General features: G+C 31.1%; 1 protein-coding gene and 1 long non-coding RNA gene across 2 annotated transcripts; one reads left to right on the top strand and one right to left on the bottom strand.

Moving 5' to 3' along the window:
* The first annotated feature begins 384 nt into the window (after nt 1-384).
* LOC107648475 (uncharacterized) lies at nt 385-1,949 on the top strand. The gene is made up of 2 exons (XR_001621942.3): nt 385-474; nt 1,620-1,949. It is a non-coding gene; the product is annotated as an uncharacterized LOC107648475 (long non-coding RNA).
* Nucleotides 1,950-5,179: 3,230 nt separating this feature from the next.
* Nucleotides 5,180-6,772, bottom strand: LOC148562995 (protein trichome birefringence-like 11). The gene is made up of 3 exons (XM_088489568.1): nt 6,307-6,772; nt 5,811-5,969; nt 5,180-5,726 (listed from the first exon to the last, which is right to left on the bottom strand). The coding sequence occupies exons 1-3, from the start codon at nt 6,489-6,491 to the stop codon at nt 5,384-5,386; spliced, it is 687 nt and encodes a 228-aa protein (XP_088345694.1). The 5' UTR covers nt 6,492-6,772; the 3' UTR covers nt 5,180-5,383.
* Between the last annotated feature and the right edge of the window lie 7,245 nt (nt 6,773-14,017).

The raw sequence follows: 14,017 nt of genomic DNA, 5'->3' as shown, positions 1-14,017 counted from the left end.
AATATTTTTTATTTTTGTAATATTTTTACTTTTACTACTGAAAATTTATCAAAAATACTAAATACAAATTTATCAAACACATTAAATAATAAAAAAATATTTTTTATTAAAAAATATTTTTTCTATGATAAAATTCAAGTGCAATTAACTTCATGTGAAATTGATATCTGATAATTTTTAATTATTAATTAATTTCACGTAAAATTGACTACACTTGAATTTTTACCTAATTATATAAGCGGGCACATGACTAATAGAAAAGTCAACTGGCTAATATATAGTTTATTCGCACGTGTTTATTGGCCGAGTAATGAAGTAACCAAGTTGCATTATTTTTTAACCTTGAAATTGGAACATGCTGCTCTATAAATTGAAGTTCAACATGTCCAACTTGTAATCATCCAATAAACATGGCACATTACAGGTTAATCACTTTCATGGTTATTCTACTTGTGTGTGCGCCTTATCTATCTGGTATCTCTCATTTCTTTCTCCCTTAAATCATCTTTCCTTCTTTTTAAAATAAAAAAATTTACATATTTAATGTTTAATCTAGTTCCAACCAAATTTTCGAAAAATAGAGACACTTTTACATTTTTTTTCTCTTTATTTTTCTTTTTCTCTTTTCTTTTATTCTCTTCTTTTCGGAGGTAAAACTATATGTACATTGAAAGGAAGGTCATGAACTCTCCCAAATTCATAACCTTTTCTATTCTTTTTATTTGTCTTATTTTAGTCTTGTTGACAAAATTAAAATTTTCTTTTAAAAATATCATTGTTTACTCTATTGTTATATTTTTTTATTATTTTATTATTTTCACTCTCAAATTACTATAACAATTACTATAACCATTATAATTATGATTTTTATTGTTATCTAAAAGAAATCATAATAAAAAGGAATATTTTTGAAAAAAGAATGTTGATCAAATGACTAAAATAGAATGAAACAAATTATTAAAAATAAAATAATACATTTGAAATTAATACTTGTCTAAACGTTAGAGACTAAAATAATAATTTATTCGTGTGAAAAGTTAAGATAGCATATGCCAAAAGAGTAATGCTACACATCAAAGTATTTTTATAAACTAAATTTAACCAAGTTAAACAATATGACTTAGAATAATTTTAGCTATAACTTGTTTTTATTATGTTAGACCAATTTAGTTAGATTTAATTAAGAAAAAGACTTGGATGTGTAATATTATTCTTTAAGCAATGTAAAGACTTAATGTGTTTTTTTATGTAGAGAATAATTAAATTTGTGACCTTTAATTTTTTTTAACATACAAATCTGAGTTAAATTTATTTTTTTTATTTTAATATTTTAAACATATAAATCTGACCCTCAAATTTATATTTTAATATTAAAAAAAAATTAAATGTATAAATTTAACCCTCAAATTTATATTTTATAATAAAAAATATTTTAATACAAATCAAACTCTCCAATATGTAAATTTAAGTCTAATTTATTATTTAAAATAAAAAAAATAAAATTAATATAAAAAAATACATCAATTAATTATTACCATAAATTATCCACAATTTTTTTTTTTCATATCTAACAAAATTAGCCTATAATGTAGTGGTTGTTCGTTAATGATATATTGCAGGTGCAGTAGGATCTTCAGGGAACGAATTTAATGGAGTGATGATATCAGTCGGAAGAAAAGTGGTTCAAGTTTGCGATCCAGCGTGTTTACCGGTGCTCTGCATTTGTGCCAATAAACTCGGCCCATAAAATCTGTTCATTGGGATTTCCATCTGAATTAAACACAACGTAACTGATGATGACGTTGGCTTCGTTAATTAATTTCCTACTACAGTATGTATTTCCTAAATAAAGAAGGGTCTATGTAGACTATAATGTATTTGTATGAATATAAAAGTTGTAAGTTATGTGACTACTACTTGCAAAATAATTAAGTTTATCTTGTTCATTATTATTATTATTATTATTATTATTATTATTATTAGGACAACCGTATGGAAACACTAGGGGTGTGCATGGATCGGGTGAAACCGGGTTTGATGTGACCCAGACCCGACCCGAAATATATACCGGGCCTATTTGTTAGACCCGAACCCGATCCTAGACCCGATGAAACCTATACACTTTCGGGCCATGATTATACCGGGTAAAAACCGGGTGAAAACCGGCCGTTAACATTATATTACCTTGATACCTTCTTGTAAGTTAGCATGTAAAAATATCCAAATTTTCAATACTCCAATCATTATTTGACATGGTAAAATTCACTTAGAAAAATATAATAGGAACCAACTCTTCTCTAAAATTAAAGCATAACCATAATCAATACTAATATTGCCTAATAACACAAAATATTTAAATCAATACAAATAACACAAGATTATGCATTAGTCTAAAGTCTTATGCATTTTAAATATAAAATATTAACTTATAGTCTTATATATAATGACTAATAACACAAAATATTAAGGTTTAGAACACTTAAATTTCACATAATAATAGCCATCATCCATCACTAATAACACAAAATATTAATTATGTATGATGACCGGGCCACCGGGCCGATTTCGGGTGACCCGAGCTATGGCCCGGACCTGACCCGAAATAATGACCGGATCTATTTTTGAGACCCATGCCCGGCCCTAGACCCGATGAAATCACACCAAATTAGCCCCTAAAGTGTTCGGGACCGGGCCGGGTCTTCGGGCCGGGCCGGGCCATACACACCCCTAGGAAACACGAAAATGGTAGCAGCGAAGATGGCGACAAAGGCATGAAGAGGTGTACAAATCTAAATTTAATCCACAAAATTTATAGTATTTATTCGTATTTAACCCGAAATATGTGGATACAATCTAATTTATAAATTTATCTGAACAAATTCAATTTACAGATAAATATAATAAAAAGCAATTTTTTTATTATTTTATTTTTATTATTAAATAATATTTAATAATATTTTGAGAATAAATAATTGTAAACAAGTAAAAAAAGTCTTTGATTTTTTATGAATTTTTAAAATTTTTTACGAATATTTTTAAATTTTTGTTTTTAATTAGTAATATGACTAATATCTAATATTTAATATACAAACTTATATATTAGATCGGATCTAAATAAAAAAAAAAACATAAATATAAGATTTAATCTCAATGTTTTAGTATGAATTGAGTCGAAATTTTATACATATCCGATTCAATTCAATTTACATACATACATTTCAAGTTAAGTGGTGGTGATAGATGTCCATAATAGTAAATAATAGAAGAGATTGATGACGTAATGGCTCAACGTACAGAAATAAAAAGGATCATGAATTTAAATTTATAATTTTAATTTGCGTCAGATTTATCATCGGAATAATCTAACTATTATACGGAATTTTTTTAAGTAAAATGGAATATTTTATTTAGTTGATCTACCATTAAAAAATTAGACAATAATATTTTGCGCTAAGTACATGAGTTTTACGCCTTATTTTAGCGTCAAATCTAGTATCAAAGTGTACAATTCGACAATATTTATTAATGAAAATAAAATAATTGTCGAGACCCAATGATAATTCCAACGATAATGAGCACATTTTTTGTAGCGAGATTTCAAACTTTGGATCCAGGTTTTGGAAAAATTAATAAAGAAAACTTGGATCTTAGTATATATTTCATGGAAGGGTAATGTTACGGAAACATAAAAAACAGACAGAACTTGCCTTATTTAGCATTTATTAATTGTCACAATAATTAATGAATACTAAATAAGGTAAGTTATAGCTGTTTTTGGCTGTTTTTTTTTTTTTGTTACCAAACATTTCTGTTCATGGAAATGGTTGCACTAAATTCTATTTAACTATATCATTTTGTTATAGTTTATGTAAAAATGTTTCTTTATCCTTTCATCCAAGAAAAAAAATTTGACACATTCAATGAATCAGACAATGTATCCATACTATGTGGCTACTCTTTAAAATATGTTGTTGCATACATGGCTATGGTAATTTTTTGAAGTTCAATTTGCAAAATATTAACTTGATATTTCCGTGATCTATACTGAGCTACTGATATACATTTTTCTTTTTTGAAAGAAAAAATCAAAATATGAAAAAGATTATATGAACTCAATTAAGAAACTTAAAGACTAGCTGGTGATGAATCAATGAAAGAATGAGAACTCTCATATTAAATTAAGAGCAGATGTAGTTTATCATACTATATGTCTTAAATTATTAGGAGGGCTAAAATGATTCTGCATAGTAGAGTAGATTACATCCTTAGAAGATTTAGGATTTATTTGGGTGAGTTTTTAGAAAAAGATTTTTTTTATTTATTATTTTTTAGAAGATCTTATGTAAAAGTAATTTTATGTTTGGATATCTCATATAAAAAGATATTTTTATTTATCAATTATGTATAAGTATAACAATATAAAAGTACTTTTTGTTTATTTATTACTTGAAAAACATCTTTTTTTTTTAAGAAAAAAATCTTTTAGAAAAAAATATAAATTATAACTTTTCAAAAAAGATGTTTTTTTTTTTATTTTTCTAGTACTTTTACTTTTACTACTAGAAATTTGCTAAACACACTAAAAAATAAAATAAAAAAAGATATTTTTTTATCAAAATAATAGCGCCCAAACAACACTACAAGAAAAACACCCATTCAGGTACACTTGAAAAGTGTAGCCAAAAGTGAAAAAAAAATGATGCCTTAGGCTACGGCTACGCTTTTTGGGCTACGGCTACGCTTTTTGGGGTGATTCCTATTCGGCCGTTGCCTATTCTCAAAGGCTACGCTTTTCTGCACCAAGGGCTACGCTTTTGGCGTTTGGGAATAGGCTACGCTTTTCAAGTGATGCTGTCCAGGACCAAAGGCTACGCTTTTCAGCTTTCATTTTTCCAGAATAGGCTACGCTTTTCAACGCTACTGCATCACTTATAAAGCGTAGCCACATTGTATACCATAGCTACTTTTTATAAGCGTAGCCTTAGATCCCTCTTTTTTTTTTTTTTGTATACTATAGCTACTGTATATAAGTGTAGCCTTAGGTCCCTCATTGTTTTTTTTTATTTTCTATATATATATATATATATATATATATATATATATATATTCTAATAATTTTTTTTCTAAAACCTAATATTTAGTAATATGATTATATATTACATGTATAATAATTTTATAATTTTATTTGAATAAATTGAATATTATAAAATAAAAATAAATACATAATTATACTAAATAATTTCTTTAAATAAATACATAATTCTATTCTACGTGTTAGCGTCTTTTTGAGACTGCTGAGAACAATTTGCGAGTCCTTGCTACCCAAGACAAATAAAAAAGAATTGTTGTATATAATGCTTCCATGACTCTTTGAAGTTCCTTGCTATGAGAAGCCTTCATGTTTCATGAACATTGCATAAAGCAGCTCATTCCATGTATCAGGTACACCAGGCAGACACCAGTGGCTGCAATCTTGCTGATGGAGTGCCGCCGTGCCGCCATTCGGACCAAGATAGTAGATTGATGAGTGTCCATCTTTTCTCTGAGCTGTCATCTCTGTTATATTCAATATTTTTAACTTGACAAGTTCAGTGCTGTTTTTGTGTGATGATAGCAATGAATTGCCTATTTTGAATTGTGACCAGTTATCATTAGGCACTAATGACATGTTAAGCTCTGGAAGTGTTTCCAAATGACAACTTCCACCGCTTCTCCAATCTCCACTTCTGTTCATACATTATTGGATAAATATATGTAAAACTTGGAAGGCAAAATATAAATCATAACAATTGTTGCAACAAATTACAAACCTGAAGTGCACGGGTGCATATGTACGAAAGAAAACTTGACTCTTGTTAAGATTTACAGTATCTTGTATCCAATTCAACACAGTCTCCATTGACTTCCTATATGCATCTTCCACCTTCATTTCCATCTTAACTTCCATACCTTGTTGGAAATAACAGCCCCTGAGCAAATATGAAAAGGTTTGTTTATCGAGATTCCAGAATTAATCCACGTATTAAATGATTCTTAAAAGTTAGCACAACACTGCTACCAGCTCAAACAACTAAACCAAAATAACTGTAAAAATTACAAACAAAAAAATTGTAATTGCCATGCAATCATTTAACCACAAATTCAGCACAATCATCATTTAGCAAGAATTAAATTGATATAATCAAACAGATTTGGGACCCAGCAGCAGCAGCAGCAATTAAATCATTCAAGAGATAACGGCAAAACAACAAAATAGGGCAGGAAAAAAAAAGACAACCTAGAAGAAGGTGGAAATTAGGGCAGAACCGGATAGCACAGGACAGAATAGCAGCAGGCAGAATCGAAGAAAAGGAATTTGTGAAACAGCAGGCAAAGACAGCAGACGCTGGTGGTGCTGGGTGAGCCACCAAATTTTGCTCCTGAAAAGGAAACACAATTATGTCCACTAGCAGGTCTCCATAGGAACAGTTTACTAAGTTTTTAAAAATCATAGGGACGCATCAAAGATCTTATTATTGCTTCATCAAAGGACATATGCTCAGGATCTTAGATTTAACAATTTTTTCTATCTTATATTTACTTAATTTGAATTAATAACTTCAAACTTAACTACTTAAAGCATGCACTACTCAATCATTTTTTCCATGAAATGGAATTTTGTAACTCATCAATATGTTCATATATTTCTCTGTACATAAGCCCCCATATTAGGCATTCACTTTGGCTTCATTCAAAATTTAAGTTGAACCTCAGATAGAAAAGAGAAATAAAGCTGGCAGAAACATACCAAGATAAAGTCTTATTGGATGTTGAAAGATAGTTCACGAGCATACCCAAATTTCTCTTGAGGACGCCACGAACTACACTTGAAGTCTGAAAGGGGAGGGGGAAAATGAAAAAATCATCCTCAACAAAACATTAAGGTGTATTGACAGGTATTAGTCATCTTAAATTTTTCTCTTTAAACCATACTCACAACCAGCAAAGCATACAAAATTAAAGATGATTTTTTAAATGCAGAGGTTTCATAGTTGTTTCATGCAGGCTACCTTTATCACCACATCTTTTATGGAAAGACTCATGGAAGTTTACAGCATCATCTGAGAAAAAGTACCTAAAGAAGTCTTCAACCTTTATCTACAGTTTGTAAATTTAAAATTTTAAAATTTCTAATAAATTTACAAGACTAATATTACTAAAGTCAACAAGGGAAAACTTGAAAATGAAAAAAAATGGTATTTTTTCTAATAAGAAATACCAGAAAATCAGCTTCTGCAACACCTGTGTATTCTTCTGGGACTGCACATTAGAAAATAAGCTCAGATCAGCAGAGTTTTTGAAAAAATATGATGGATTAATAAAATATATTATAAGTTAAATACAATAGATATTTTTTTTATCTTTTTTATAAAATAATAATTTCATTAATATTTAAGGAGAAGGATAATATGATAAAAAAGCAAAACAAAGGATTCATCTATAAAGCATGGCTTTTAAACCCTAAACACAATGGGCATGAAAAATTGATCAATTTTGCTTAGGCAAAGTTTCCTAGGGTTATATATTTAATATTTTTTAACTTCTCAGACCATAAATAAACAGAGGGGTTGGAGAATTTCAAAGACGGGATCAATCAAGTCCGTTTACCAACTTCTATTTGTAAGAAATCCCATTTCAATTTGGTTTCCTTTCTTATCAACAACAGAACCAACTTTCCCACCAATAAAAGTCCTCGACTCATATATATCCACCTGATCGAGAGCAATTAGAAGTAAACACACTAGATAAAATGCATTAGCTAGAATATCCTAATAAATTTAACACCATAATTGTGTTAAGAAACTGACCAAATCACTCCCCTTTGCTTCAAAAATCAAGTTTACCATGTACACCATAACATCCAATTTCAAAATAACATTTTCTTCGTTCCATACTGATAAGTCGCTTTGACTTTTCACATATATTCATAAATCAAAGTATCAAAATGACTTATAAAATATATGAAGGAAGTGTGATATTAAAGATTAAAGGAGCTGAACCTCGTGTCCTTGATCCAAGAGTTCCAGTGTAGTTGACATGCCAGAAAGCCCAGCTCCAAGGATGGCAACTTTCAGCTTTGGTCCTCGATAATGTTCTGGCTCCGGCGAAAACAGCCCTTTTGGCGCTGGCAGGAAACCATTTCATTTGTCAAACTTACAGCTCAGCTCAATTACTTAATAACTAAACCTGGTAACATGGCAAACCAGATTCATTCATAAGCTCACACCACTCCCCTATGATATGTGTTGCGTACTCAGGTTTGAGACTTGATTAGGGTCAATAGTGGATGAGAACTCTTAATATTTTGTGTATAACTGTGTGTGTAGTATAGGTATGTGTTGTGATATTATAATACTCAAAATTATAGGCTATCCAATTTATGACAAAAAAAAACAATTAGAAAACTGAAATATAAAACGAGTAACATGGTGAATATGCAGCTAGCATACATAGTAATTAAAATATTTAATAATTGGACTTACAATGTTCCAGCGAATTGTGTGCTAAGATAAGCTTGGTCTTCAGGGAAGAACCTGGCAAGGCCAAAGTCTCCAATCTTGGGATGAAACTTATGATCAAGAAGAATGTTGCTTGCTTTGATGTCTCGGTGAACAATTCTTAGATGTGAATCCTCATGAAGGTACTGCAATCCCCTTGCCACGCCTAGAACAATTTGGAACCTAGTGCTCCAATTCAGGAATCGATCAGCATTGTTCCCTGCATGAGGGGAACATTCAAAGTTTCAATTTGCTCTGTTTAACCAATCCTAAGCTCTTGTGGGAATTAAAAAAAGAAGGGATACCATATATGAAGAGGTCCAAACTTCTGTATTCACAATCCTATATAACCATCCTTCACAATCCAGTATTCACCCACAGGCACAGAAATTCAGCAAAAATTAATGAAATTGAAAGTTCAAACGCTCCCCTTCCCTCTCTTCCAGTCCAATACAACTTCTAAAATATATTGTTGCCTACAGAGACATCGAAATTAAAATTGAAATGAGAATGAAATGAAAGTTGAAGAGGGAGAGAGAGAGAGAGATAGAGGTTAGGAGTACAGACAGGAGCACAGCAAGCCCTAGCTGCGGCGGCGGCTTCAATCGACCCCAGGAGCGACGACAGTGCACGGCGAAACAGCCTCCTCTCTTGCGTCGCATCTTCGTCCTCTCTCTCTATCTCGTCTGCAAATCGTCTCTCTCTCCCCTCCAGGCTCCCTGCTCCGCGACGGCAATGGCGGCGGGTGCAACGACGTTGCGGCGGTGACCCCCTCTCACTCTCTATTCTCTCGATCGCGCTCTCTCATCTCCGTCTCCCTCCTCTCCTCCCTCTGGTTCACTCTTTCTCTCAGATCTGGGTGTGTGTGTGTGAAAGGGGGGCGTGGTGGCAGTGGTGAGTGATGGTGAGAATGAGTGTGAGTGTGTGGGTGTGTTAGGGTTAGGGTTTTCAACAATTAATTCGAAGGTGATTTGCGAAGGTGAGGGGCGAAACTTTTTTTCTGATCAGAAGGCGAAAGTGAGGGTATTCGAAGGCGAGTGATTTGGTGATAAGGAAAAGGAAAATTACTAAGTGTTTGGGTGCATTTGGCCTAGATACATTAGGCTACGTTTTTAAAGTGCACCCAAAACTTAACAAATAGGCTACCCTTTAAAAGCGTCTCCTTTGATATGAAAAGTGAACTTATAGATATCAACCTACGGCTACGCTTTATAAGTGATTTCTATAATACCTAAGGCTACGCTTTTTAAATGATGCCGCATTTGTGTATCCTTTTCTCTTATAAAAAGGCAACACGGAGAAAAGCATAATGAATAGGCTACGCTTTTTAAATGTAGCTTAAAAAAAGTGTGGCTGAATGGGTATTTTTCTTGTAGTGCAAGTACTTAAAAATAATATTTTTATTGTCAATTAGTTAAAATTCTAGAACATTTCCAGAAAGCTTATGACTTTAAGTTTTCTTTTGAGTTATGTTTGGGTTATTTTCTCACAAATTTAATGACTGAAAATTAGAATGCTCTGGTGGAGCCAGATTAAATTGTTAGTTTTGGAATTTGCAAACAATGCCACAGCTCAAGATTCATTAATAAAATATGCCATTTTAGTGATGTCGGAGTTGAATCCAAAATGAACTTGATTGGGTACGTTCACTTAATTTATTCTACTGATGTTATTTTTCTGTGATATTTTTGTAGTTTGATCACGGTATAAGCGACAATATTGGTGAAACTGAAAGTGGAATTAGTGGATATGTTCTTTGTACAGTTGATATATCAAGTCTTAGGTGTTGTTTGTATTTTTCATTTTTTTTAATTTTCAATGTGCAATGAGAAATTGAGATGTGTAATGTATAATGATTTTATAGAAACGGGATTATATTTGGACAGCCATATTGCAACATCATTAAAGAAGTGAGTGAATACTCATTTTTACATGATATTATAACTGAGCCTTTTTTTTTTGTTAGTTTACTGATTAAGTCATGTTTTTTTTAGAGCTATTGAATAGATAGAATAGGCATTTGATTAAACCCAAAGGCTTGGTTATTATTAGGTTAAGCTTCAATACCTAATCTCTTTAAATATGGTTTGAACTTTTTTAAACATGTATAATTTTGAACTAATTTTATTTGTATGCATTATAATTTTAGTTAAATGACTAAAATAAAAAAATAATATGAGGTTTATTTTAATATAGCGACAAAATTGGTATTTAAACTAATATTCTGCGAAACATTATTGACATACTTGCTATTGATGATGGTGACAAATTAAAGATTTTATTGCGACGAAAACATTTGTAAGATACCTATCGATTTGTTACTAGTTTAAAAGGAATTTGCGATGATATTTGCGATAGTAATAGCTTTAGTTTAGCGACAAAATTCCTACAAATTTGATTAAGAATTTTCAAAGATTAGCTATAGATTTGCTACAAAATGTGATAAATTTGCGATCATATTAGCGGACAACTTGCGACGAGTTAGGTTCGAAAAAATTTATTACTAATTAGCGTCAACTAAGCATTCCATTTTATTTACGAAGTTAGCTTGTATTTAGCGATGAGTCTGCTGCAGTAGAGTTTGTCGTTAATTAACGACTACCGTTTATTCTATTTCTTCGATTGGCGACTATCTATTTGGTAGCTAAAAAACTTTCCGATGAATTAACGACTGTTGTGTTTGTCTCATTGATATGCGACTTGTAATTAGCGAGAAAAACATTAATTGATAAACGGTAGCTAATTCATCACAAATTATATTTTGCGTCAAATTAGCGATGATTTTACGATCTTTTTTGTGATTGCTAATTAGCTATATTCTTGTAGTGATAAAAAAATAAAGATATAAACATTATTATTTTTATATTTTGTTTAATAATAAACTAAATATAAAGAATAAATTATGAAAGTTCGAGTTTATCTCATTATTTTTATACAAATGGTTATATATTTTTCAATTTTGAAAAACAAATATGTTCACAAATTAAAAGGTGAAGGAGTAATATGTCATTTTCACTTAAAAGAGCTCAAACATAACTGCTCTGCTAGTACCGCGAGCCTTTGAAAAAGGCTTAGCTCTAACCAGAGAAGACACTAGAGACTAGAGAGGCATTGAGATATTATAGAATGAATAAGAATTTTAAGCATTCCTTCAAAGAATTTGCAAAATCTCTTCTCAAATTACTCTTAAATTTATAAATATTTTGTTAAATAATTTAGGTAAAATAACTTAAATTTTCTCAAAAAATACATTACCTCTTTTAGTCGTTCAATCTAAACAATTTTTTAGTAACCTTTATTCAATAATTAGATGGATGAAATTCATAATATGAAAAAGTTATTTGATAACATTAAAGAATAAAACTTACACCTAAAATAAAAAAGATCAACACCGATGGAAATATCTATATTTCTATATTGATATTTTTTCTTAGATAAAAATAGAGTAAATAGTCATTTCTGACCATGAAAGATTCGGACGCTGACAAAACTGACCATAAAAAATTAAAATTAAAATTATACCCATGTAAGATAAGTTTTGTTCGACAAAAATAACCAATTATTACATTTTTGTTCATAATTTCATAAACACTCCTAACCATTCATCTCCCTTTATCTCTACAACCAAACCCTAACCCTATCAATCTAACCCCGCTCCCTCCTCCTCTGTCTTTACTCTCCAACCTCACCATCCCCTTCTCCCACCACCATCCCTTCCATCCCCTTACCCTCTCTTTGCCGTCGACCATTTCAGATTGAACAGATGACCGACCTACAATAAGACGAAAATGAAATTCAAAATTCACCTGAGGATGATGTTGGATTACTTGCTGGGATGTATCATGATTTATCTCAGCTAGGTATTGACAGTAATACATACCCATTGATAAATGTAAGGACTTAAGATCCTTCAAGAAAATTCATGCACAGTTATTGACCTCTGCCCTTGTTTTCAATGACTTGATTGTCGCCAAAGTTGCAAATCTTTTTGGTAAACATGTCACCAATGTTCATTACACCAGCAATTACTTGAAGCAATTGGATTGGAGCTTGAGCTCCTTCCCTTGCAACTTGTTCATTTCCAGCTATGCTTCTTCCCACTCATCCAGGGCTGCAATTCTTGTATATAGATGGGTTTTTAAAAATGGGTTTGAGAGTAAAGACAGAGGAGGAGGGAGTGGGGTTAGATTGATAGGGTTAGAGATTGGTTTTAGAGATAAAGGGAGATGAAAGGTTAGGGGTGTTTATGAAATTATGAATAAAAATGTAATAATTGGTTATTTTTGTCGAACAAAATTTATCTTAAATGGGTATAACTTTAATTTTAATTTTTCATGGTCAGTTTGGTCAGCATCCGAATCTTTCATAGTTAGAAATGACTATTTATTTGATAAAAATATCTATTTTTTTTTTGTAAATAAACTTATAACCAATTTAGTAAAAATTGATATTTTAAGGAGGATGTGAAGACTAAAGAGTAATATAATAACATAAAATTTATGTTTTGAGTTCTAATTTATGAAATAAGTTTTTAAAATAAATTTGTGGGTTTATCTGACTGTAAATAGATTGAATTTAAGTTTGAAAAAAAATTATAAAAAATAATAAACTTAGATCATATATTTATAACATGAATCAAGTTCCACAAAATCAAACTCAATTCGACCCAACCTATTTCCATTCATGTGTACAGATTATACATGAATACATGAAACTTAACATGAGATAACAAAGTATCACTTTTTAATATACATATTGGTGCATGGATAGTGTAGAACGCTGGTATGGGGGTAGGAAGTGCTTCACAAAATTGTGGTGTCAGGGGTGAACAACTCGGACCCTCCGAGTTCCAAGCACAACACGCATGGTCCGAGAAGCATTGATTTTGTTCACTGAAGCTTGCAACTCGGACCCTCCGAGATCGATGAAGCACACGGACCATCCGATTTCCTCTCCACCCATCGCACGGTCCGAGTTCGTCACCAAGTTGACACGCGTCGCGCGCATAGTTAACCCCGAACGGTGCCCCTGAAACCCAACAAAGACCCCTCAACACCCTCTCTCACCATCCGATTACCATTCACTCTCTCACATTTCACTCTCAACTTCAGTCACCTTCTTCATCCTTTCTCTGGCTTCTTTGCATGGTGGAGGAGCTTTAATCATGCCAAAAAAATATAAAATTAAAGATGTTGATCGATCTGAGCTTCACATTATTCATTATCTCAATGATCCTGATTATGTAAGTTTTTTTAAAATTTTTTTAAATTTTATAAATTTAGTATGTTTATATTTATTAATATTAAAAATTTAATTATTATGGCTGTTGTGAAAAATGCAGCTAAAGAAAATAAATAGAATGATTACTAATTTTTCAATATTTGTTAGATTTTTTAAAGATTTTTTTACAGATTTTTAATGATAAATATTATTATAAGAAAATTAATATTAAAAATTTAATTATTATGGCTGTTGTGAAA

The sequence above is a fragment of the Arachis ipaensis genome, chromosome B6 (assembly GCF_059453495.1).
Source record: "Arachis ipaensis isolate K30076 ecotype BB chromosome B6, ASM5945349v1, whole genome shotgun sequence".
NCBI classification, from domain to species: domain Eukaryota; kingdom Viridiplantae; phylum Streptophyta; class Magnoliopsida; order Fabales; family Fabaceae; genus Arachis; species Arachis ipaensis.
This window is presented reverse-complemented; position numbering and strand designations above follow the sequence as displayed.